Consider the following 25,120-nt stretch of genomic DNA (forward strand, 5'->3'; position numbering starts at 1 on the left):
TCTGGATAACCTTTTTTTTCCTTCCTCTTCTCTAGTTGCTCTTCTTAGAACCTTTAGTATAAAACTGAATGTAGGGCTGGTGAGATGGCTCAGTGGGTAAGAGCACCCGACTGCTCTTCCAAAGGTCTGGAGTTCAAATCCCAGCAACCACATGGTGGCTCATAACCATCTGTAACAAGATCTGACTCCCTCTTCTGGAGTGTCTGAAGACAGCTACAGTGTACTTACAAAAAATAAAACTGAATGCAAAGGACAAGAGAAAAGATCTCTTATCTGGTGCTTTTCTTGTTGGTTTGGCAGAGGCCAGCATATCTCTGTGAGTTTGCGGTCAGACCGTCTCTGTAGTGAGTTCTAGGCCAGCTAGGGTTACACAGCAAAACCCTGTCTCAAAATAACAGAAACAAAAACAAAAGTCAACTAAACAACAGAACTCAACCACAAAAACAAAACAGAACAGAACAATGTGAGCTTTCTTCGTCGTTGCTCCAGTTAGGGCCCTGTGTGTACACTCTGGCTTTGCATCCCAGGTCTGGAGAGGATGCATGAATCCAGAGCTGCCGATATGGATGCCTGGTAACAACCTCTTAACCCCTATAGGTGGCAGTGATGGTTCTGAGATTGGTGCCTCAGTGCAGGGACACAGACATCGGAGTGTGTGCTTGGTTGAGAATCACCAAGAAAGGCTTTATTTTCATTTTCGTAATGACAAATTAGTTTATTGAGAACTGAAATTTGGGAACACACACACACACACACAAGAGTGCCTATTATTACTATAAATGCAATGTGCTGCTATTGAAAGCAGCAATATCAAACTGCAGGCGTGCCAACTCTGACGGACACAGCAGGTTTTTAATTTGCTTGTTTTGTTCTCAAGATGCAACCTCAACACATAGTATGGAATATCCTTGTGCCCTGAGAACGGACCTACAAAATGCTGCAGATGCTCAGATATTACCACATACACTTTTCTCAGGGCAGGGCAGGGCAGAGGAAGGTGACAAGTGAACACCTGTCAGTCATATTTATTTTTATGTCCACAGGGAGGACATGTGAAAATGGCACTGATAACCTTTCACTGGAGAAGAAAGACAACTTGAGAAAAATCTTCTAGCCTAATGTCTCTGAAGTGTTGGACTCTTCAGTGGCATCTGTGTTTTGTTTCCTTTTCTACAAAAGTTGGTAGAAAAAGGAGCAGCTGAGAAGCCTGAGTTCAGCATCCTTACAGAAAGGAAGAGGACCCTGCATGGGACTGCAGGCCTGGGAGAGTCATGAATACCTGGAGGCAGGTAGTCTGAGACTCCTGAACGGTCAGTCGCACCCACTTCCCTGAGTGATTCTTTTGCACTGTGTATTGTACGTAACAAGTTATACTTCTGACTTTAAAGGAGGATTTATTTATCTGTCTTCCTCTATGATCCAATAAACAAACATAAGACAAAATTTTACTCTACAACTTCACAAAGAGTCTTTTGGTCTGTGGTTTGTTTGGTTTGTTTTTACGATTTTTTTTTAAAAATAATTTTCAACATTTACTCCTCTTTGTTGTAAATATGAGAACTATTTGAAGAATCTCAAACTATTTGTATTCTTTCAGGATGGCCCATTTGAAAAGAAAATACAAAAAAAAAAAAAATTCAGTTTCCTCATTGATGGGCTCTGGGAGAAATCAAGCTTATTATATGCAGGACCTAAAGATGATTGGTTAACAAACAAAAAATTAGGGATTGGCAAGGCGGCTCATCAGCTAAGAAGACTAACTGCTCTTCCAGAGGACCTGGGTTTGATTCCCAGCATGAACATACCAACTAACAACCATTATCCATCTTCTGGCCCTTATGGGCACTGCAAACATATGGTGCCTAGATACGCATGCAGGCAAAAACCCTTGTACGCATAAAATAAAAATAAGCAAATTTCAAAAAAGAAAAAAACAAAAGAAGAAACAAAAGAACAAACAAAAGGAAATGCAAGAGCCATGGGAAGCAAAAGGATGGACTGATGAAGATCGTGGATAGCTGACTCTGTACCTTCATGAGCCTTGGGTCGGTTCCAGGATTGCCAGAGAGTGATGGTGTCACACCTAAGTTCCTGATACCATAAGAAGAAGAGTCCGTAGGCTCTGAAATCAAGACGTGTAAATTTGGGGCAAAATTTGTGGTATGCCTGTTGGGGGCCAGCTGTGGTTCTGATGTGCTGCTTTCTCCCTTATGGTGTCTTCTTGCCCCTACAACCCAGGCTGGAGGGATGAAGTGGAGTCTGGAATGGGTGGGGTCTGCAGGATCCTAGTCTGTCTGGGAGTGCTGGATTCTACTATTCCTCTTGTATTCATTGGCGAAAATTCATTGCTTTTTGCATGATGGATTAATTCTTTATTGCTCTTCATTCTGGCTGTTTTCAGTTAGATACCCTACATACACGAAGAGCTGCAGTGACTCTTGAACCCCCCTCACTTGGCATGAGTGGCCTCCTGTTGCAGACCTTCTGGCTCACCAGCATCCTCTTTTCCAGGCTGTCGGTTCTCTTTGCTGACAGCTTACAGAGTTTGTGGTACCAATTTCCTGTGGTTCCAACTCATCACTGCTGTACTTCTGGCAAACTGTCCTCCAGTCCCTGATGCTTTTACCATGGCAACAGAGGAAAGTATAGAGGATTTCAGGAACACACAGTTTTAAATGACCAGTCTTTTCTTTCCTTTGTGAAACCTCCAGGCATGGAAAAAAAAATAATACCTTTAGTATCACATAGCCATGGTCTCTTAAATGATCCTGAAATGAAGCCTCTTCCAGTTGGACAGCTTTCGCTGTCCAGTAGACACAAAAGCAAGCCTTTTTACTCATCACTAACATTGCTCAGAGATGGGTGAATGTCGGTTCCTTAGCCCAGTCCTGTACCTCTGCCCGGCCGAAGATGAGGTAGAAGAGCAGGCCTACTACATCAATAGCAGCTGCAAGGAAGAAGACGTTTCTCCAGCCAAACTCTGAATCCTGGAGGCAGGTAGTTACCTGTTAGTAATGGTGGCTTACTTCTTGTCCCCTGGCTCAGAACAGTTGTGGTTCTACACCTTGATGCTTCTTCTTCTATCTCAGCTCAGCCTTCCTGGCTCCCATCTTGCTTCTGGAATAGACTGTTGCATGCCCCACACCAGGCCTGAATACCCCCTCTTCCCTCTGCTAAAGGCACTTCTCATCATTTGAGTCACTTTCTCACATTTTCTCTAGTAATTGCTTAATGTCATCTTTTCAAAGATTCCTCTTTGGTCACACACACACACACACACACACACACACACACAAAATCAGCCATGTTTCCTACTCTCTCCTCTCAGAATAATATGCCTGCAATTCACTTTAGTTTTCTGTCAATTTCTTTTTTCAATATGGATTTCATGGGGTATGTTTAGGAGACTTTTGTATGTTTGCTAAAACAGGTGGCTTAGTACATGCTAATATTTAATAGTTTGTTGAATGAATGAATGTACTGATCAGTCAGCCAAGTGGCAAGAAAAACAAGGTCTATGTGAGAATTACCTTTTAAACAACCCCTAAGAGTGTGCCTTTGGAGACTAGAAAGGAATGGAAGCTGCGAAAGCAAGAGGAAATTTGATTTCATTAAAACAAAAATCCTTTCTTAATCTCCTGTCTTTTCCCTGAGTTACTGACACACAGTCATGGGTAAGTTAAAAATGAGGATTTTCATAAATGTCACAGACATCCATTCCCATGTGAAACATATCTATATAATTCTGAGGCAATGCTCAAGTCATTGAGTTTATTTATTTATTTATTTATTTATTTATTTATTCATTTATTTATTTATTTTTAACCTTCTCTTCTTTCAGGGATTTGTTTGTGAAACAGATTAACAATGTGACCAAACTGGCCTCACAAGTGTGGGGATTATAAACTTGCACCACCTTGCCTTGTATAGTGTAATTACGTCAAAGTGCTCCTTCCTGGATGGAAGGCTTCTGACTGAAAAAGCGGCATCCCAGCCCCCGGCTCCCGGGAGCTTCTGCTCCGTGCAAATGTGTCATGTGTGGCAGAGGGAACACTTGGGAACACAGGTGTAAGCCTCAGGAAGCTTTTCACTCTGCTGCCATTCACTAAACCGTTTGCACATCAATTTCCAAAGACTTGTTAGCTTCCTGGATAGAAAAACTACTCCATCCTTGTTTGCCCAGAGTAGTCAAGATATTAGCACTGAAAGCCTGCCAGAAATCCTGAGATCTCCCCCACCCCCTGAGTTTGAGGCAAACCATGACGGATGATCAGATGACACTGAAGGAGAAATGCCATGACTATTACTGGGAACTCTGGATTTTAACATGAGATGCTCATCTGGTATAAATTTACAAACCATAAACTCACTACACTGAGTGTTCTCTCACACACCTCCCCCATGGAATATGGCATCCCCTACATAAGTTAAGCTGGGAATGCATGTATGTTGGGGCCTCCAGACTCATGAGCTTTGAGGTTTTTTTTTGTTTGTTTGTTGTTTTTCTCACTGAGCCTTAGACTGGCTTCTACTAACCACAACCACCAGTTCCTTTTATTAATATCCCTTACAATGTTCGACCTTACCTGACTGATGAAAAATCCAGCAACAGTGGGAGCTATGCCTCCAGCTAGGTAAGAAAAGACTTGCAATAGTCCTTTGAGAAAGCCAGCATACCTGGGAAGGAGGAGCCACATGTGAGCATCTTGGTTGCCCTGTCCTATCTCTATGCTTGTCTCTTGGGATTCTTAGTGGTGTACATTAAACCTGAACAAAATATGCTATCATTTTACCATTATAATCCTGTGCTATATAGGCCCAGCCTTTCAGGGGCTAGCCTATGCTAACATGTCAACTTCTCAGTTCCTATATTGAGCCCAATCTTGTAGCTCTGTTTAGAGAAGCAAAAGTCTCCTCCTTATTTATTAAAGACCTTCATGTGACAAGATGCTTATCCTCTGAGACTAGCCTATTTCCCACATGTCTTAGTGGTCCATTGTATGAAGATGAAATATGTCCTGTTGCATGAGTTAGACTCTGGGAGTTTTATGTCTGGCCTCTATTGTTTCTGGAGAGACTTTCACCACACATAATGATCTTTTTCTATAGTAATTTTTCTTTTTCCTTTATTTTTTTGTGGATATATATGTGTTCACATATGTGCCAGTATGTGCACAATTATGTGAACACATATTAGTGTACTGTGCATGGAAGCCAGAAGACAATTTTGGGTGTCATTCTTCCAGTTCATCCCCATTTCTTTTAGAATTAGTATCTTTCTTTCTTTCTTTTTTTTATTAAAGATTTATTTATTTATTTATTTATTTATTATATGTTAAGTACACTGTAGCTGTCTTCAGACACTCCAGAAGAGGGAGTCAGATCTTGTTACAGATGGTTGTGAGCCACCATGTGGTTGCTGGGATTTGAACCCAGGACCTTCGGAAGAGCATTCAGTGCTCTTAACCACTGAGCCATCTCTCCAGCCCTCTTTCTTTCTTTTTTTTAAAAAGATTTATTTATTTATTATATGTAAGTACACTGTAGCTGTCTTCAGACACTCCAGAAGAGGGAGTCAGATCTTGTTACAGATGGTTATGAGCCACCATGTGGTTGCTGGGATTTGAACTCCAGACCTTTGGAAGAGCAGTCGGGTGCTCTTACCCACTGAGCCATCTCACCAGCCCACTAGCCTGAAAATTGCCTAGTAGGTTAGACAAGCTACAAGCAAGCCACAGGGCTATTGTCACCTTCACAGCACTGATATTACAAGCGTACACTACTACAACTAGCTTTTCTTATGTTATCATCTTGTAATGTGGGTTCTAGGGACATAACTCAACTGCCCATGCTTCCCTGGTAAGTATTTACTGACTGAGACATCCCTCCGAACCCTGTTTCCCTTTATTTGAGCCTCACATAGGCCTCCATGATGGGATCTCTTGAGACCTTTCAGTGGCCAATCCAATGGGCCTACAGCATCATTCCTTGGCAGAGACTGGCGTGTGACGTGTGAAATGTTTGCATGGCCACAGACTGCTCTTGTTTCAGCTAGGATTGGCTCCATTCACAATGTCAGACTAGCCCAGGGTCCCTTCCAGGAATTATGGAGATGTAGCACTGATGTTACTGTGCCCTGTGACCTGATGCATACGCTACCCTTTATCTTTGCATCAGAACAAGGGTAGATAGCGTTCCTGGACCTGAACTGAGCTTCTATGGGAAAGAGGCAAAAGGCTCCTTACCGTGGAGCTATATCCAAGAAGTTAATGAGGGCTCCTGAATCACAGAGGCTGGCAAAGACAGAAGATAGTACCAAGAAGGCCATTGTGGTGGTGCGGCTGGATCTGACCCAAGGCAGGGGCAGGAGGATTCCAGATGAGACGAGGACCCCTGCAGCAGAACGAAAGGCATAAAGAAGTAGACTCCCAAGCTCCCACAACCACAGTAGCCAGTCGGGCCCTTACCTACAGCAGTGAAGAGCTTCCTGATCGTGACGAGTCGGAGGATTTTCCTGGAGAGGAGGAAGTCTGCCAGTAGACCCCCAAGGATAATGCAGACACAGCCAAACATGAACGGCAGGGCTGACAGGATTCCACTCTGGAGATTGGGGACAGGTAAATACCAGTGTCCTCAGCACTTCCCCATCTTGGACTCGACTGATTTTGGATGGACGATCCAAGTTCAGTTTTGCATTATATACATATCACTTTCAATGTAATTAAGTCTTTGCCACTACAATTTAAATTTAAATTTAATTCTGGACAGAAAATATACACATAACTCAATCACTGTCTTAATTTTGTTTTTTTGACAGAACCTTCCCACTGAGTAGCCCTAGCTGACCCAGGATTCATTATATAGAGGAAGTTGGCTCAAACTCACACATCTTATCTTACACTCTCTGGCTCCTGAGTTCTGGGACTAAAGGCATGTACTATCATACCTGGTTTCATTAATTTTCAATTAAAAAATGACAAATGCTCTTTTCTTATATAAAGATCACTTATAAATAGTTATTTTCAACATTATGAGCTATGCTTGGTGGTACATACCTATAATCCCCGCAGAGGTGGAGGTGGGGGTAAGGAGACCTGTATTTTGAGGCTAGCCTCAGCTACATAGTGAATCCAAGCAAGCCTAGGCTACTAGGGGAAACCCCATCTCAGGAAAAAAAAATCAAGAAAAGGAAAGAGAAATCTATTAGCATCTTCTTTGCATCCGAATTTATTCATCTTTTTAAAAATTTTATGCTGTCAATAGAGCATCTTGTTATAAATGTTGACTTCGTTAAGTATAAACTTTTGCACAAGACTTTTAAAAGTTTGACACTCTGACCTGATTTGGCACCATACCTCTGACCAAGTGCCAAGTGGACCACATAGAGATCAATGTGAATCCACGTCATCTGCATTTCTTATGAGGGCTCCTGGCCTAATCCCTCATCCTGAGGGCATGAATGAGATCAGATAGAGAAATGCAATAGCTAGGTCAGCTTTCTTTGTACTCACATCTCGGAGGTTCGCTTGAAGTACGGAGCTGATATATGTGGGTGTATATGCCATTACCGTGGATAACAGCCAGTATTCACAGAAGTAAGAAACTACAATGGCCCAAAGCGGGAGAGATTTCACCATGGCTTTAATGGGAAGAGACCAGCCCAGCGAGCAATCCTAAAGGAAAAGCCATGGGATTAACCCCTCCATCACTAGATAGGAGCTCCCCTGCTACACTCTGCCTCGGAGACAACCAGGGATAGGGAACTGACAAGGGAATTCCTTGGTGTACCTCTTGAGCCAGTGAGCATGTGATGTATCTCTTCTCACCAGTGCTGATAAAGGGATGATTCTGTGGATCGTCATATACGAGAGGAAACCAGAGTAGGCAACAGGCACAACCAATTCCACCTAGGATAGAAGGCCCACTCAGCACTAGACCAATCAGAGTTTTCTTTCAGTTTGATGACTACTGTGGCTGACAGAATGCCCAGTACTGATATCTTGCTCTCACCCCCAAATGCACCCCTGAATGACCCTGTTATAAGTGGAAGGTACTTCCTCAGCTCTTGACTTTGGTCTTGCTCATACAACTTGCTTTTGCCATGCCCTAGGGCAGGCTATAAGAGACACTGTTCACTGTCCTAGGAAGGAATGTGCTCCAGTGAATCCATGGTCTATGGCAAATGAGAGAAACAGCGAATAGAGCGCCCCCAGGTATTCGATAGGGCTTCAGGAAGAATAACATCTGCTTCAAACCATTGAGTTCACAGAGGCTTTCAAAGCAAGGAGGATGGGCATGGCTGGCAACATGTGTGGGGTCCTGCCTGTCTCTGCCTCCACAATGCTAAGATTACAGATGTGCACCTTGATACCAAAATATTTTACATGGGTTCTGAGAATCAGACTTGGTTCCTTGTGCCTCCATGGCAATCACATCACCAGCTGAGCCATATGTTGATGTCCTTAAAGTTATAATGCCCCTCAGCTATTTATCTGGATTACTAAAATTCATATTAGTTTCTTTTTTCAGGTTTGTTTTGTGTATATGGGTGTTTTGTCTGCATGTGTGTATGTGGACTTTTGGAGATCAGAGGAGGGTGTTCGGAATTCCTAAAATTAGAGTTACAGATGGTTTTGAGCCATCTTGTGGGACTTTCCATTGAACCTGGGTCTTCTGCAAGAGCAGCAAATACTCCTAACTGCTAAGCCACCTTTCCAGCTCCAAGAATACTGAAATTCAAATGCTCTTTTATAAGTCAGCAAGATTTATACCTTGACTAATTTTGAACATTGCCAACTTCACATAAATGCTATTTATTAGAATATCAACAACCAGAGACACATTCATCATTCGTAGAGAAACATTTCGAGATTTTAGAAAAGAACAAACTCACCAAAGATGTAGAATATATAAGGCCATCCGAGGGCCTGACAAATAAGACCACCAGCAATAAGGACAAGGAAGGTCCCAAGCATTGACCCTGAGCAAAAGATACGAGGACACTATGGGTAAGAGAGCTGGTCTTGGGAGTCAATATACTTCCTACAGTGTTGAGTGACAGTGACTGAGGGTATGAGCTTAGATCCCGACTACCACAATACAGACCCTGCTCCCCCACTTGAAGACTGGTTGATCTCAGACACTTATCAGTCTACCGTGTCTCCGATCCTCTGCACTATGTACTTACTCCTTAGATGATTTATAAGGTTCCTGCGGGGGTAAAGTAAATGAATGTAGGCAAAAATACAAGTATTTTTGGTGCATTATTAACATGTTGTCCTGATCACAAAAGATCATCTAATTCTTAAAAGCAAGTATTAAGACGTGAGGAGTAACCAGGATATAGGCTTTCATTCTCACAGTAGGCCACTGCTGAGTATCTCTTCGACAGTACTTATAAGTGAGATTAATATCCCAGTTACCTGATGCAGCGATGGTGATGAGTTGACTCCTTTCCTGTGGGGGAGCCCATTTGGCCCAGAGTGAGTACTGACCTGTTAATACCATAACCTGGGGAAAATTTTCCATTCTTAGAGATATCAGATCATTCTAGAACATAAGTTTATGCCCGTTATACTTGGTAAAGATCTTGATACCTGAGCCATGCCTTGGATGACCCGGAGGACAATGAGCAAGGCTACTCCAGCATCAGCTGCCAGTGGAATGAAGAGAGTCAGGACTGAAGAAATTAACAAGCCCAGGCCAACCACGTACTTGGCTCCAAATACTCCAGCCACATAGCCAGTGGGGATTGGAGCTAAGAACGATCCATAGTTGAGGGAGCTGAGGAGGATTCCCTGGATCTCAGGTGTCCAGTCATAAACAGGGGCCTAGGGGACAAAGGGGTCCTCATTGTTTGGATACGCAGGTGACGTGTTTCAGTTCATTTTGTTTTTGAGACAGGTTCTCATCAGCCCAGGCTGACCTTGATCTCTTAGTCCTTCTGCTCCCACCTCCAGAGTCTTGAGATTATAGCTGTGCCTCACACCTGACTCAGCTGTTGACTATTTACAGTGAGCCACAAAATTCACTTGGGAAACAAAAAGCGAATTGAACCTTCATTTTAACCTCTCTTCAGTTCTTCCAATCCACCAGTTTCATAAGTGAAAAAAAACTAAGCATATGAATATCATATTCTTTCTTATCACCCTGTCTCAAGTATCTGACCAATTAAAATAAGGGAGCCCATGATGGGTGTGGTGATAAAGGCATAGAATCCCAGCACTGGGGAGTCTGAATCAGGAGGATAATGTGTTTGAAGACAGTAATAGAAAATACCTGTCTCAGAAGGACAAAGCATATGTATACTTTGTACACACACACACACACACATATACATATATATATGTACATATACATACATATATATGTTTGTGTATATGTACATATGCATATATATCATATACATGTACATTTAGGGTTTATATGAATTATTCCTTATATATTATAGATAGATACATATGTATTGTGCATATTATAGATAGATACAGACGGAAGGGAAAGCTCATAAAGAAAGAAAAATACTGAAATATTGAGCATTATGTGCAAGAGAAAGGGCATAATCTGTGAAGCTGGTTTTGTGGTTCTGTAAGATTTTACATCCTTATGGAAGAAGAATTTAATTTTACTGAATGATTAACCATGCTTCATTCTGACTTAGTCATGGTTTCACTCATTAAGAAGAGAGAGATGAAAATTTCCTCAGATATGCATTTATGTTCTCATGCTAAAGGAATTTTATTTGCTCACAAGATGGCCCTTGAGTCAAAGAAATCATTCAGAATCTCACAAAACAGACCACTACCTTAGATTCCTGCAGTGTTTCATTCCAGACATCTTGGGAGTCGGTGGGAGGTCTTTCTGTGGAAGCATTGAGCTGGCTGGATGCTACTGTGGTGTTCACCATGGCGGTTATGGCAAAGCTCAAGTTCATTTGTTGGGTATAAATAGAAAAATTACAGAGATGCAAGATGAAGGCCAGACCATGCCGCAATGAGCAGAAGCCTAAAAGAAGAAGGAATAAAACTTATATGGTCAGCCTTCTTTCCTCCTATACTTTCTAAGACTGGAGGAGGCAGAAGACTGGTGTCTCTTGAATCTCAGAATTATAGGGAGACAAGACACTGTTCTATGGGAGGCCCCATTCTCCCAAGAGTGAGCGCTACTTCCCTTGGAAGCAGAGCCTTGAAGAATGTATGGAGAGTCGGCCTCAGAGATGAGGTTTTTGGGACTCTGGGAAGAGCCATCGAGGGCAGGAACAGGTTTAGAACAAGAACTGTCAGGAAGCTGCGATTGCTTATGTGCACATGCATGTGTGCATGAATGTGTGCATATGTGTGTGCTTGAGTGCTCAGGAGGATTTGAAATGACTCAGTGTCATTTATAACTAGCAATAGGATATTTAACTTGGTTGTAGTTTGAGTGGCAGGCTAGTGTTAGGTTGAAGATGTGTATCATCTTCATCTAAACATTGTAATTGAGACTTGTGCATAGCTTGCCTATGTTCCTATCACTTTAGTGTGACCACAACTAGCAGGCAGAGAAATCTGGAGGTAACATGTGGTCACCTTGTACAAACTCTGAGTTTACAACTTCTCAGGTTCAGTCAGGGAACAAGTGAGACTGTGTGGAGATGGACTTGTTAAATTCAAAAATTAACAGATACCACCTTTGGCCTAAGTGTAAGACCACTTAACTTTGAAAAGTCTCCTTCCTCCATCCGAAAAAAAATTATGGTGGCATTTTAGTCATTCTTCTTTTTATGTCATATTCCATTAAACAAGATGACCAGGCTGTCTTCTCCATGTTTCACCCATATATCAAATCTCTTCTCTGACTCCAACATGAAATGAACTCATTAGTTAAGTCCCATCTAAGTTTTATCAAGTAGTTTGTGTTGCTTATGTTACTAAATTAATTTTACTATCACTGTTGTTTAATTCTTTGTTGAGACAGGGTTTTATTACATAACCCAGGCCGTCCTCAAACTCAAGGTCCTACAACTTCAGCCTTCCAAGAGTTGGGGCTACAGGTGTGACCATATCCAGTGCCTGTCATTGTCATTGTCATGTTTCTTCCCCTGGGGCTTTGATTAGATAGACGACAGACAGACAGACAGGCACATAATACATACACATTTGTGCACAGATCCTGGGGAAAGACCATTCGCTTTACTGTTTGCAGCATTGATATCCTTTCATTTTGTCCAGCAGCGCAGTGAAGGGAACACCTCTGCTAAATCGGAAGTCACTGGAAACAATCTTTTATGTAGATTTTTGTGCATTTGACATACATATCAACTACACTACGCAATCTCACTCCCATTTTAGTGCTCATGAGTTTTCTCAGATGTCTTTTAATCTTGGAATTGCTCACCTGCATCTCCATCCCAGATGTTGTACTAACAGCAAGTTTTCCACAGTGTGCGTGCTACTGCACGGCACATGGGTTGTACAAAAGCCTGCCTGCAGGTGCTGGCGGGAGAGCTGAAGGGTCCCTGTGAATGCCTCATGATGGCGTTTGCATCCTTGGAACAGTCTCCTCTTAGTCACAGGCTATTTCTAATGACAAAACATTTTAGCTAGAATTTTACTCAGCATATGTAACTGAGATGAATCTATAGTCCATGTACATGAGACTATTCTGTCCTTGCTAGCTTTGTGGGGGGAAGTTGTAAGTTTTCCATCTTGACAGTGACAGTCAAAGGCCAGGGTCAGTTTCCTGTCTAGAATCTAATGTGAGGCTGTTTTGGGTTTGTTAATCACTTGATTTTTATGGATGAATTGTTTTGCTTTTTGCTTATTTATTGCCTTGGGTTTGGGTTTTTTTTTTTTTTTTTTGGAGTTGTTTTGGGTTTTTTTGTTTTGTTTTGTTTTCACTTCCCAATATGGCCACATGATTCTTACCTGTTCTATATATGCCTTCAATATTACCTGTGAGCGTGAACTAATTAAAAGTAAAACTGCTTCACCACTCCTTGGTAATGTTGACTGTCGACAGCAGTGAGAAAAAGGCTATCTATCAAGAAAAAGGAGGCTAGGGTGTTGTGTCTCCTGTTCCTCTCATACTCAGAGTTCCATGTGTGACTTTACCTTTCTTGAAGGATTGTTCTTGGGTCATGTTGTCATTGGGAATGTCTCCCTCTCTTGCCTTCAGGTCTGCTCCAGTAGACATTTTGACTTTCTTCTCTTGAGGTTCAGCATCTACTTTCTGAAATAAAAGCATGTGAAAGCAAACATAGTCAAGGAAGCATCCTGTATTTTATACATTGTAGTCTCCATCCTTGTCTGTATTAGTAACAAAATCTGAGGCCTTGGGAAAGATATAATTATCCCAAGTCTTAACTGCTATATCTTTGAAATGATCGAGTCTAGCCTGGAATGCCTAGATCAATTATGCGTTTCTTTCTATGTCTCTATGTTTTCAGTTTTAGACTGGTACTTGTAACAGCTGGACGTGAAAATTTACGACTTATTTGAAATTTTATCCGAGAGATACCAACAGGTTTAATTTTCTGAGGTGGTGGAAACTGTCCCCTAAAAACACTTAGACTAGGTAAAATATGGCAGACAAGTGTCCATTTTGGCAATTGCTCCGAAGCTAGAGAGAGCTACCTCCGTGGATGCAATGGAAAGTTAGAGTCATGCACTAACTCTTCTGTGATAGAGGCAGGGTCTATCTCAGTGGTGCAGGGGTGTGGCCCACTGACTATGAAGGATGAAGGCTGGTCCATGCCAGGAATGAGATAATGAGGAAGAGCCTAACACACAGCCAGAAGCCCCAGAGGCCCCAAACTTGCAGGATCTCTGCTCACTGTAACATGTGACCCTGTCTACACTGTCTCTAACGTCTAGCTTAAAAATATAAACTCTGAAGTTTCCTGGAGAACTGGGGCTTTGAATTTGCCCTATCTTTAGATTGAGGGTTGAGAACGCTAGTTCCTCTAGTGAAAAATCAAGGATTGTAAGTTAGGTTCTTTGGCTAGACACAGATCACAGCAAATTACTACTGGTGAAACTCAACTTGGTATGAGCTTGAGGTTCATAATGATAAACATCCAGAGAAGCCCATCTAAGCCACATCCTCAGACTTAATGCACAGATGCAAAGTACTTCAGATACACAAGACTCATAAAGACATTATACAAACATGCTTAAAGTGATTAAAGACGGCCTAGAGACAGTTTAGTGGTTAAATCCTTACAACAGGCCTAGTTTGGGTTTCAAGAGTACTGGAAGGGTCCTCGCACACCACCAGAAGAGGAAAGTGATCATCGACCTCACCCAGCTGCAAACTCTTCAAGATGCAATAACTACTGGCCAAGCAAAACATTCTGTGTTGATTAATTTTCTGTTGTTGTGCTAACACATCATGACTGAGGCACCATATAGAGCAAAAAAAAATGTTTATTTGAGCTTGCAATTCTAGATGAATAGAATCCACAGTGGTGGAGCAAAGGCACAGCAGCAGGGGCAGGAAGCTGAGGGCTCACATCTTGGCCTACAAGCGCCAGGCAGAGAGTGCAAAGTGGAAGTGGAACATGGTCTTGAAACCTCAAAGCTTGCCCTCAGTAACATACTTTCTCCAGCAAGGTTACACCTCTAAACCTACTGTGCAGGGAGCAGAGGAAGCCCACAATGAATCAAATCCTGAATGAGTGTTGATTATTGACACAGCACAGCCTTGACAAGGGACAAGGCCTCAGACCTATGGGAAATTGGCAAAGCCTTTCCCCACATAGATGAGACTTGAAATTGGCAAAGTTTTCTTCAATCCAGGTACATGTTTATGAATGATTGATCAAATGTTTATAGAAAACTAGCAACTGCAACTTCCTCCTGAATGTTTATAACCTGAGACTGCTCTCCTCCTACAAAGACCTCTTATTAAGACTTGCTAACTCTTCCCCACCTATCCCCCATGCTGTACATACTAAACATGCCAAGGTTCTGGGCTATAAAAGAAGTAGGTGCAGGCACCCTACTGACACCCATCATTACCTGACTCTAGTTTTTTGGTAGGTGTGCCTATCACTTTTTCATTCCCTCAGTACCCTTAATCAGAGTTGCAGAACCAAGCCACATGGGGCATATCACCCTCCAACAGTGCCACCAACTGGAGATCAAGTATTCAAACGCCTGAGAGCATGGGGGTCTTCTCATTCAAATCACACATGCTCATTAGAACAACAGTGACATAAATATCATGGGTATGACCAGTCACTTTGTGCATGTATTTAAGGCCCACCCCAGAAGACAAAATTCATACTTGGCACCATTATCCAGCCAAGAACTTGTAACTAGATAGGTCATATGCCCTACTGCTAGTATTCTGTTGAATGGACATATTACTAAACCAACTCCTAATGGCCTAATATACCCATAAATTAATAAATCTTACAACTTTAATCAAAGAAGCTCCCATTTGTAGTAAAACATAGATACACAATTGAGCAAGGTGTGGAGAATAAGAGACTGCCAAATGCTAGGAGCTAAAGGGGATATATACATATATGTGTATGTATATGCACATATGAGTATGTGTGTACGATATATATGTCTATCACACCCACCTCCTCACAAGGCTCAGGGATTATTGTGGAAGAAGAAATAGACAGATATTTAAGAGCCAGGAGTGGTGGGTAACAACAAGAAAACAATGCAGTATTTTCCAGAAATGGCAGGAAGTAGCACATATGAGCTCACAGTGGTCGTGACAGGGTGCACAGGACCCGAGCAAGCTCAGCCACACTGAATCCCAACAGGGAGAGAGGAAGTGTGTGCAAAGTCCTACCCCCTGCGGAGGAACAACTGTCAATCAGAAGCAGCTGGGAAAGGGAGAAAGAGGACACAACATTGAGTATAGAGAAGTGGGGAGTGGATCTGAGAGAAGTTGGACGAGAGGTATCTATGCTAGGTGCACACTCTACAACATTCTCAAAGAACTGATTTTTTTTTTAAATGAGAGAACAAAGTTGTTAGGTAAAAAGCAAGTTGTACTAAACTAAACATTAAATAAGACAAACTCACACAAAGACACACTACATATTTCATTGATACATAAATGAGCTAAAAGCTATGAAAGAAAAATTAAAATCCATTAACCTAATAGGTCTTCATCTCTCAAAGCCGAGAGAGATATGTAAAAATGGCCACACAGGAATTTTGCTTCATCGCCAGTGTCTAATCAATGTTTGTGAAATATTGCTGTGATTAAAAATAAATGTTTAGGGTCTCAGTAGTTAAAAACACTTGCTGCTCTTTCAGAAGAGGATCTGAGTTCAAGGAAGCTCACAACCACCTGTTAATCCAGCACCTAAGTGTCTAACACCCTCTTCTGGCTACACACACACACACACACACACACACACACACACACACACACACTCACACCATAAACATGCATGAATAAATGTTAAAGCAATAGTAACAAAAATCTGTAGTCACCTCAAAAACTGAATACAAAGTGTAGATGTGGGAATTGTTCATTCTGACACCCTCATGTGTATAAGCATGTCTGTGTGTTTGTGTGTCTCTCTATGTGTATAATGGGACTCTTATTTGCAGTTTGAACATACTGAGAAGAAAGAGTAGATGTTGATCCAGGCCTGAACTTGGAAGCAACCATCTCAGACAGCTCAGAAGAAAGAGGCTACTGAACCAAACTCAGGGATGCAATGCATCTGAGATGGAAAAGCAGGAGGAGTAATCTACCCAGATGTTATAAAAGAGGAAGAGAGGCAGGGCTCACTCATACTGGCTATCTGCAAGGGGGCATTTATAGGGCTACACATGTGCCCCATAGAGTGTAGGGGTGAGTGGTGGAGGCAGAAAGGCAGAGAGAAGGAAACTGGTAAGTTCATGTATCTTCGAATCAGAGGGCACAAGCTATAGCTGTGGGTGTGCATTACAGACAGGGAAAATACCCACTGAAATCTTGTGATATCTTCACAGTGGCAAGTGCAAAAAATGCTAGGGCAAAGACCTACAGGTTCCATGTCCTCAAGAAGTGGATGACTTGAGAGAAGTCAAAGTCACAACTTTTTAAAATATACCCAAGAGCAGGGTTTAGAAGGTATCATGTGATCGCAGAGCACAAGTAGACTAAGCTACTCTCAACAGCAGAGGAAAGAATGAAACGACAGGAGTTAGCCATTCGGGGAAAGACCACTGTAGTCCTCAGTGAGATATTCCCAGGATGCAGCATGGACGATCCACCCAGTCAAATTGATACTGCCTGTCTCATATTAGCCTCTATGGCCGGAGCCCAGCCCTGGGAGAATTAGAAGCTTCAGTTAGGATGAACAGAGAGGAGAGTGGCTGACAAAGAAAGGGAACAAGGGGCGCCAAACAGTCCCTTCATTCCAGGGTCCAGCCTGGAATTGGGAGAAGTTTTATTTTTAGATAAAGTTTGGCTCTTTGTGCTCCCCATCGTATTAGGCCTATTACTTCGGAGCCTGGGATTATGGAGTCGGAAATTGGCCATCTTACTACTTAAGCATGAACACAGAAGCTGAGAGGCCAAGCAGATGTAAAGGGAAGTACTGTGGACAGAGCTTCTGGTAAAGGCAAAGCCATTCTTCTCTTTAGGGAATATGAAACATGTTCACATGAAAGACGTGTAGAGTAGGTCGGGTTTGTGTTTCACTGTCTGTGCAAATGTCACCTAACACCTAGCATGTCGCTACTATAGCTGCAAGTGAACAGATACCGACAAGATTCCAGCTTACAGCATCTCAAGCCTGCATGCCAGCCCGAATCAGAATTCAGAAATAAACTGACAAACAACTTAAACCAACACTGGTTGGCAGAATCAAATGGGTCAAGCCTGAGATTCTGCTGGGAAACCTGAAACCATTTGCTGACTCTTGGTCACACCTTAGGGAGACTGGTTGAACAGAAGAGTCGATCACTCATGGAACGGAAGACGGGACTCAGGCCAGCTGTTTCTGTTCTAGCTTTACAAACGCTTGCAGTGATGCAATGCCTCAGAGTTCACCAACCTCTGGCCCATTCACTGGCCCAGTAAACGTATGTGCAATAAATGGAATGCTTGCTTCCGTGGCTTTCTCCAGCATGACTGAAGGTTTGCTCGCATCTACCTAAACAGAAGAACTTACTCCTGATCATCGATTCTCTGGAGTTTGTGAGGTAACTGGAGTTTGTCAGTTAAAGGGAGAGGGTTGGACAAGGCTGCTGAAGGGCAAAAGACATGACTACAGACAGCATGCAGGACACATGCCCCAGTGAGTCACAGAGTACAATATGATAAGAAAGAAAAACAAGAATGGCCTAGTTGGGAAGGAAGCAGAAGAGTACGGATGATAACAACTAAGGGGCCGACAGTGACGGCATACGCTCTGCTTAGTCTAACCACCCAGTCTGCTGGTATACCATGGCTGTCTGAGCTGAGAGGGAAGTCCTCTCCCAGGAACAGGACAGCAAAAGAAATGAGCACTCTGAACCACTGCATAAAGCCAAACGGGGTTTTATTTGCTTTGGTCCCCGCTCTCCGGTGAAAATTCTGTGTTTACTCTGTTTTTTGTTAATTTGATCTTTGAAGCCTGTTAAAAAACATTCTTTAAAACAACAGGGTGTTTTGTTTTGTTTTATTTGCTTCAGTCTGTTTTGGTTAGTGCTGTTTCTTCAAACTAGTGCATCTCACAAATGCAAGTTAAATGCATGAGTGCTTTGTGCAATGTTCCAGCCTCAGTAACCCTTAGAAACACAAGACCTGACCTTGCGATTGGTGTTCCTTTCTAGTTGCTTCAGACAGTATTCTCTCTCCCTTTCTCTCTGTTTCCTCCCTTTCCTGGCCCCACCCACCCACCGCTGGCTTTTGTCTCCCTCTTCCACGTCTATCTCCCTCCCTCCCTCCCTCCCTCCCTCCCTCCCTCCTCTCTTTTCTTCTGGAGTTCCTGGGGACCTCATTTGTTTTAGGAAAAGGCAGCATCCTGTCTCACTTTTCAGAACCATCTCCCAAAAGAAACCCAGTCCTGTGCACCACCTATAATCTCCACAGGAAAAGGTCTGTTCCCACACCATCAGAATCAGAGCAAGAAAGAACTCAGAGCAAACCTGAGGAAGGCGGAGAGCTGGGTCCTGGCTGCGATCCTATCGGTTTCTCAGCTTTCTACAGCTGTCTAACCCTGAGGAGTGAATTATTACTCAGGGCCTTTAGACTTTATCTTACCAAATGGAGGCTTTTATTGGCTCAACCATTTAATTTTTAACTCTGTTTTATTATTTAATTGATGACCTGACCATGTTCATTCAATCTTCCTCATACTTGAAGTTCATCTGAAGTCACATACATCTTCCCAGATTCTCTGTGGGTCCTGATACTGCTCTTGCTTGCCTCATTTTTAACTTTTACATTATCTGTGATTATTTATGTGTTAGAGTATGTGTGGGTAAGTGTTCACCTGTTGAGGTCAAAGGACAGCTTCCAAGACTGGGTCCTTCCCTTCCACCATGTTGATCTCAAGGACACAATTTAAGCTGTTGAGCACAATGGCGCTTACCTTTCCCTGCCAAGCTATCAGGTCAACCCTCTGAGCAGCTCATCGATGGCATCGTCACCATCTATGATCTCAGAGCTACAATAATCTTCATAGACAGGGTTACATCTTGTCTCTTAAGTGGCTGTTTTCCACCATATCCATGTTTAATAGAACTAATTTTACCCAGAGGGCAGCTATAGGCCTACTGACCTCATAGAAGCCAGACACTTAGAGCTTAACATATTCTCAGGTCAGAGGCTTACTGCTCCGGGATTTAATCTAGTGGTCTCAGCATTTGGTCCCCAGCTTCCAGCAGTGGTGGACACAACAGAGCCAGCGACATCTTCTAGGGCTGCAGGGCTCATACAAGCATCAGATCCTTGGGACTTATGATAGATGTTGCGCTGTTAAGGATTCTGAGCTGTTGACAGACTCTTTTACAGCTAATGGACCTGAGTATCTGAGACCCTTTTGGTAGGTCTCTGGAACTCTTCCAATGACCTCATTTTCCTGTCTTCAGCTCTTCATGGCTTTCATAATCTCCACCCTACCATCATTGCTACCTTTGCTGCCTCCACTGTAACCAGTGCTGCTGATTGATCCACAGTTGCAACTGTCACCCTCGAATCCTCTGTCCTCTCACCCTTTCCTTCCTGTGACCAATTCATCCTGCTCTAAAATGATAAAGATCGAGCACAGGTGAGAATAGATCACCTGAGAGAAGTTCTACCTCAGGCCTCAGTCTCATGTTGCTACATCAGGATGTTGTCTCCCAGCAGGGCGACAAAGTGAACCAAACAGCCTGTTAATGCAGCCAGAACAAGGTACAGCAAGAAGTCTGCCCTGTCCTCCAAACATTGCTTCTTCCAAATGAACCACACTTGTATCCTCCAGAGGGGCCTCTGCGAGTGGAGGATTGTAGGCACCAACCATAGATCTCTTTGTGGTCAGCAGTCTCTGGCTAGTAGGATGCTCCTGATACAGTCTGGGAAATGTTAGGGCTAGGTCTGAGCAGCTGGCAGCTGGGGCTGATATATTACCTTCTCAAGTGTTTTGCAGGGAATTCAAAGTAGCAGAGCTGGCATGAAGGGAGGGTTGCTGGCGGTGGAGTAGACAGTCCTTCTACCAAGGCAACCAGAAGAATCTAAAAATGACTCATTAGGAAATCAGGTGGACCTCAATACCTTAGAAAAATGAAACACTGTAAGAAGTGCTTATAATAAAAACATACTGCTAACTTTAACAGGAATTTAATGGTGCCATAACCAGGCTTGATTCCTGCCCCAGTAACCCAGGAAGGGGTGGGTCCTTCAAATCAGTCTCACAAGAAGCAAAGAGCAGCAGTATTATGTTAGGGAGAAGATGGAGTGAGGGTGAACTGAGAAGCAGCCAGGACTGTGGTGAATAATCCCAGCACCCAGGATTCAGAAGCAGGAAGATGATGGGTTAGAAGCCAGCCTGGGCTACATAATGAGTTCAAATCCAGCCTAGACTACATAGTGAGAAACTAAATCAAACAAGAACTGGAATGTAGCTTAGGGGTAGAACATTTGCTTAGCATACACAAAGCCCTGGGCTTAACTCCCAGACAGAGGGAGGGAGGGAAGGATGGAGGGAAGGAAGAAGAGATAGAGAGAGGCAGAAGGAAGAAGGTACATTAATAAGCAAAAAAGAATTTTCATAGGATTAGAAATAATCTTTGCCTATAGTACAGAAAATCAGAACATATGATTATAATGACTAATACATCATACCAAATAAAAATAACATATATTCTGAGTTTAAAATTAAAAAAAAAAAAAGGCCCAGTGGTAGTGGCACAAGCCTTTATTCCCAGTACCATGGAGGTAGAGGCAGGTGGATCTCTGTGAGTTCTAGGCCAGGACAGCCTACAGAAGCAGTTTCAGAACTGTACAGAGAAACATTGTCTTAAACAAACAAACAAACAAACAAAAACAAAAACATAAGTGAGTATTGTAACCTACAACATGGAATTGATTTCTTGAGTGAAAGGATTCAAAGGGATGGGGTGGAGAATATATAGTAATATTGAAACTTGGGTAAAGGAAATGAAAAATTATAAAGAATGTAAATGGATTTTATACATAGAAGATTATAATAAGAGAAAAAATTAAAACTGTGAGGCAATTTGTAGCAAGGAAATTGTAAATATTCAAAATTTGATAAAATAGAATTAGAACTTAGGGAAATGGTGGCTCAGATCCATGGTTGATGGGTGATATGAACTGATATATCCCCCAAATTATGGTGAAGCCTTAACTTTCCACATGATGGTGTTTGGAGTTGGAGCCTGTCAAATATAATTAGGTTTAGATAAGGGAACAAGAGCGACCCCACCCTCAGCAGCATGAGTGTCTGAGGAGAAGAGGAAGAGCTAGGACTCACTCTGTCCATCTCCCTTTCTCTCTGTCACATCTCTGTGTTATTTGAGGACACAGTTAGAACACAGGAAGAAGACACTCAGCAAACAATGAACCAGCCAGACTTTGACCCTGGAATTTGCAGCCTTTAGATCTACGAGAGTTTAATTTCCCACTGTTTAAACCACCCAGTTCATGGTGTTTTGTTCTAACAGCCTGAGGTGACTAATCTAAGGAGTTTGCAAATTGTTACGGTCTCTATACAAACAGAAACCCTGAGAAGTCCACTACTACTTAAAAGTCCAAAACTTACATTCTCTACTTTTTTAAACCTTTAAAACTGTGTGAGTGAGTGTGTGTGTGTGTGTGTGTGTGTGTGTGTGTGTGTGTGTGTGTGTGTGTGTGTGTGTGTGTGTGTGTGTGTGTATACAATTCTGTGTGTTCCCTCAGAGGCCCCTGGAGTTATGTTTATGCATGACTATGAGCAACCTAATGTATAGGTTGAGAATTGAACTCTAGGTAAGCTTAGGTTTTACCTGCAACTACACTTGAGAGTGTAGAACATACGTGAGTTGCTTGTTTGTAAAGAGAACACAATGGCAGCCTTTCTATGGTGTCCAGACTCTGTTCAAAGATTTTTACATATATTAATTAGCTCATTGACTTCTCTGATAACCATAAGAAAGTATACTCTCTTGAGAATGTTTAAACATTTTGTCAATTAAAAATATTGAAACTTAGAGAAATTCCTGAGTAGATTAACAACAAACATACCTGGAAGGAATCTGTAATTCTCATGCGGCTGACAAAGGTTCAAGATAGGCTTACTGCTTGCCTTGATAGACTGCTTCCCTTCCTCCAGACCCCAGCACACACAGACACACAATCACACACATACATACATGCATGTACCAGAGAGGCCAGATGCCCAGCAAGTTCCACAAGATATCAAGGACTCCTCGGATGCCTGGCCAGTCTCACTTGAACATTACTTGTGCCTACTCTCCAGCAAGGCCAGGGTCTTGGTCCTAAGGTTCCATTTAGGCCAAAGTGTGGTGGCTCCTTCTAACCTCAGCTTCTGTCACTCATTCTTTTAGATTCTTTATTCTTTTCTAACCTTTAAAAATGTGTGTGTGTGTGTGTGTGTGTGTGTGTGTGTGTTTAAGTGCATGTACACAATTCTGTGTGTTCCCTCAGAGGCCCCAGGAGTTGGGTTTACACATGACTGTGAGCCATAGAATGTATATGCTGAGAATTGAACTCTAATCCTCTGAAAAAGCAACAATTACTCTTGGCCGATGAGCCATCTCTCCAGTACGGAGCTCTGTTCTCATTAACCAAGTCCTATTAGCTCTATTAGACTTACTAGTTTTGATAGTAAGCTTTTTCTTGTTAAAAAAATAATTGTCATTTCACACCTTTTCCCCCAATTTTTATTAGACATTTTCTTCATTTACATTTCAAATGCTATCCCAAAAGTCCCCTATACCCTCCCAACAGCCCTGCTCCCCTAACCACCCACTCCCACTTCTTGGCCCTGGTGTTCCCCTGTGCTGGGTCATATAAAGTTTGCAAGACCAAGGGGCCTCTCTTCCCAATGTTGGCCGATTAGGTCATCTTCTGCTACATATGCAGCTAGAGACACGAGCTCTGGGGGTACTGATTAGTTCATATTGTTGTTCCACCTACAGGGTTGCAGACCCCTTCAGCTCCTTGGGTACTTTCTCTAGTTCCTCCATTGGGGGCCCTATGTTCCATCCAATAGCTGACTGTGAGCATCCACTTCTGTGTTTGCCAGGCACTGGCATGGCCTCATATGAGACAGCTATATCAGGGTCTCTTCAGCAAAATCTTGCTGGCATATGCAATAGTGTCTGTGTTTGGTGGCTGATTATGGGATGGATCCCCGGGTGGGGCAGCCTCTGGATGGTCCATCCTTTCATCTCAGCTCCAAACTTTGTCTCTGTAACTCCTTCCATGGGTATTTTGTTCCCTATTCTAAGGAGGAATGAAATATCCATGCTTTGGTCTTCCTTCTTCTTGATTTACTTGTGTTTTGCATATTGTATCTTGGACATTCTAAGTTTCTGGTCTAATATCTGCTTTTCGGTGAGTGCATATCAAGTGAGTTCTTTTGTGATTGGGTTACCTCACTCAGGATGATACCCTCCAGATGCATACATTTGCCTAGGAATTTCATGAATGCATTGTTTTTAATTGCTGAGTAGTATTCCATTGTGTAAATGTACCACATTTTCTGTATCCATTCCTCTGTTTCACACCTTTTTTTTTAATTGGAGCTAAGATTAATTAAAAGAGAGCATGCTCAGGAAGAAAGTAAGAGACACTAGGAGAAGTGAGCTTCTTAAGATAGTTTGTGTGTGTGTGTGTGTGTGTGTGTGTGTGTGTGTGTGTGTGTGTGTGTCTAACTTCTGGGACATAGATTAAGCTAGATTGACTAGCCAAAGAATTTCAAGGAACCCCCCCCCCAACACACTCACACACCAGTCACTGCTTTCACAGACGTAGGGTCACAAGCATGCCAGCATCCTCTTTATAGCCACAATACCTAGCCTTTCTCTGTTGGTGATACTTTTGGAAATTTGTTTTGAACGGTCTTTGTTTTCAGTATCAAGGGTTCTTTCCAACTACTGTCAACTTCAAGGTGGTGATAAGCTATCTCTTTATTAGCAGTCTATTGCTGGTGAATCAATCAACTGCTGTGTCAACTCTGTTTTTCATGGTGTGACTCAAAGAAACTGCGGTCACGATTACAAAGCAGTCTCCAAAGTGATATATCATCACTTCTTTACTTCTGCATGCTCTGCTCCCGGGGACACACAGTCAAACACTAGCACAGGGAAGGAGCAGCACAAGATGCAAGAGACATGTGGTGTTGCCTTGGAATGTGGTGTTGCACCTCACAAGATGCAACTCAGTCATCCGAAAGGATAACAGTGATCTAGGTTTTACTGTGTTAGATTCTGTGGTCGGAAGTTCTCTCCAAGACATGTGTTGGTGATAGGAATGTGTGTGGTGGCAAAGTGATGACTTTAGTGGAAATTAAACTATTCATTGCTGAACTCTGTCTTGGAATTATTTGGGGATGTGTATTTTCAACAGTTTTTAAGAATTTGTATCAGGCCAGGCGTGGTGTAGCACGCCTTTAATCCCAGCATTCGGGAGACAGAGGCAGGTGGATTTCTGAGTTCGAGGCCAGCCTGGTCTACAAAGTGAG

At 42.5% G+C, this 25,120-nt stretch overlaps 2 protein-coding genes across 7 annotated transcripts in view; one reads left to right on the top strand and one right to left on the bottom strand.

The window, feature by feature from the left end:
- Slc17a1 (solute carrier family 17 member 1) overlaps positions 1-1,469 on the top strand; it is a 30,324-nt gene extending 28,855 nt beyond the window's left edge. For 4 of the 5 annotated variants that reach the window (XM_029547446.1, XM_021215812.2, XM_029547444.1 and 1 more), the window contains exon 13: positions 1,044-1,443. The gene's annotated coding sequence lies outside the window, so the exon portion shown is untranslated. Of the gene's footprint in view, positions 1-1,043 lie in introns of all 5 variants that reach the window. The other variant, XM_021215813.2, reaches the window with a different exon arrangement.
- Positions 690-19,165, bottom strand: Slc17a4 (solute carrier family 17 member 4). Of its 2 annotated transcripts, XM_021215859.2 has the most exons (12): positions 19,077-19,165; positions 13,092-13,209; positions 10,805-11,004; positions 9,597-9,830; positions 9,423-9,510; positions 8,894-8,980; positions 7,789-7,907; positions 7,512-7,673; positions 6,468-6,600; positions 6,246-6,393; positions 4,587-4,677; positions 690-2,987 (listed from the first exon to the last, which is right to left on the bottom strand). In XM_021215859.2, exons 2-12 carry the CDS (start codon positions 13,171-13,173, stop codon positions 2,853-2,855), a joined length of 1,479 nt encoding a protein of 492 aa, XP_021071518.1. In that variant the 5' UTR covers positions 13,174-13,209; positions 19,077-19,165; the 3' UTR covers positions 690-2,852. The 2 variants fall into 2 exon arrangements, with proteins under 2 accessions (XP_021071518.1, XP_029403303.1); XM_029547443.1 differs by lacking the exon at positions 690-2,987 and having other exon boundaries at positions 4,601-4,677; positions 6,472-6,600.
- Positions 19,166-25,120: the final 5,955 nt, after the last annotated feature.

The sequence above is a fragment of the Mus pahari genome, chromosome 16, assembly GCF_900095145.1.
Source record: "Mus pahari chromosome 16, PAHARI_EIJ_v1.1, whole genome shotgun sequence".
Lineage (NCBI taxonomy): Eukaryota > Metazoa > Chordata > Mammalia > Rodentia > Muridae > Mus > Mus pahari.

Bases quoted from the DNA above. Each gene is read 5' to 3' on its own strand.
- Slc17a4 (XM_021215859.2), bottom strand. From the start codon at position 13,173: ATGTCTACTGGAGCAGACCTGAAGGCAAGAGAGGGAGACATTCCCAAT. The intron at 9,831-10,804 runs GTAGTGGTCTGT...TTTGTCCCCTAG, and splicing joins AAACACTGCAGGAATCTAAG to GCCCCTGTTTATGACTGGAC. The intron at 2,988-4,586 runs GTAAGGTCGAAC...ACCTGCCTCCAG, and splicing joins CTGGATTTTTCATCAGTCAG to GATTCAGAGTTTGGCTGGAG.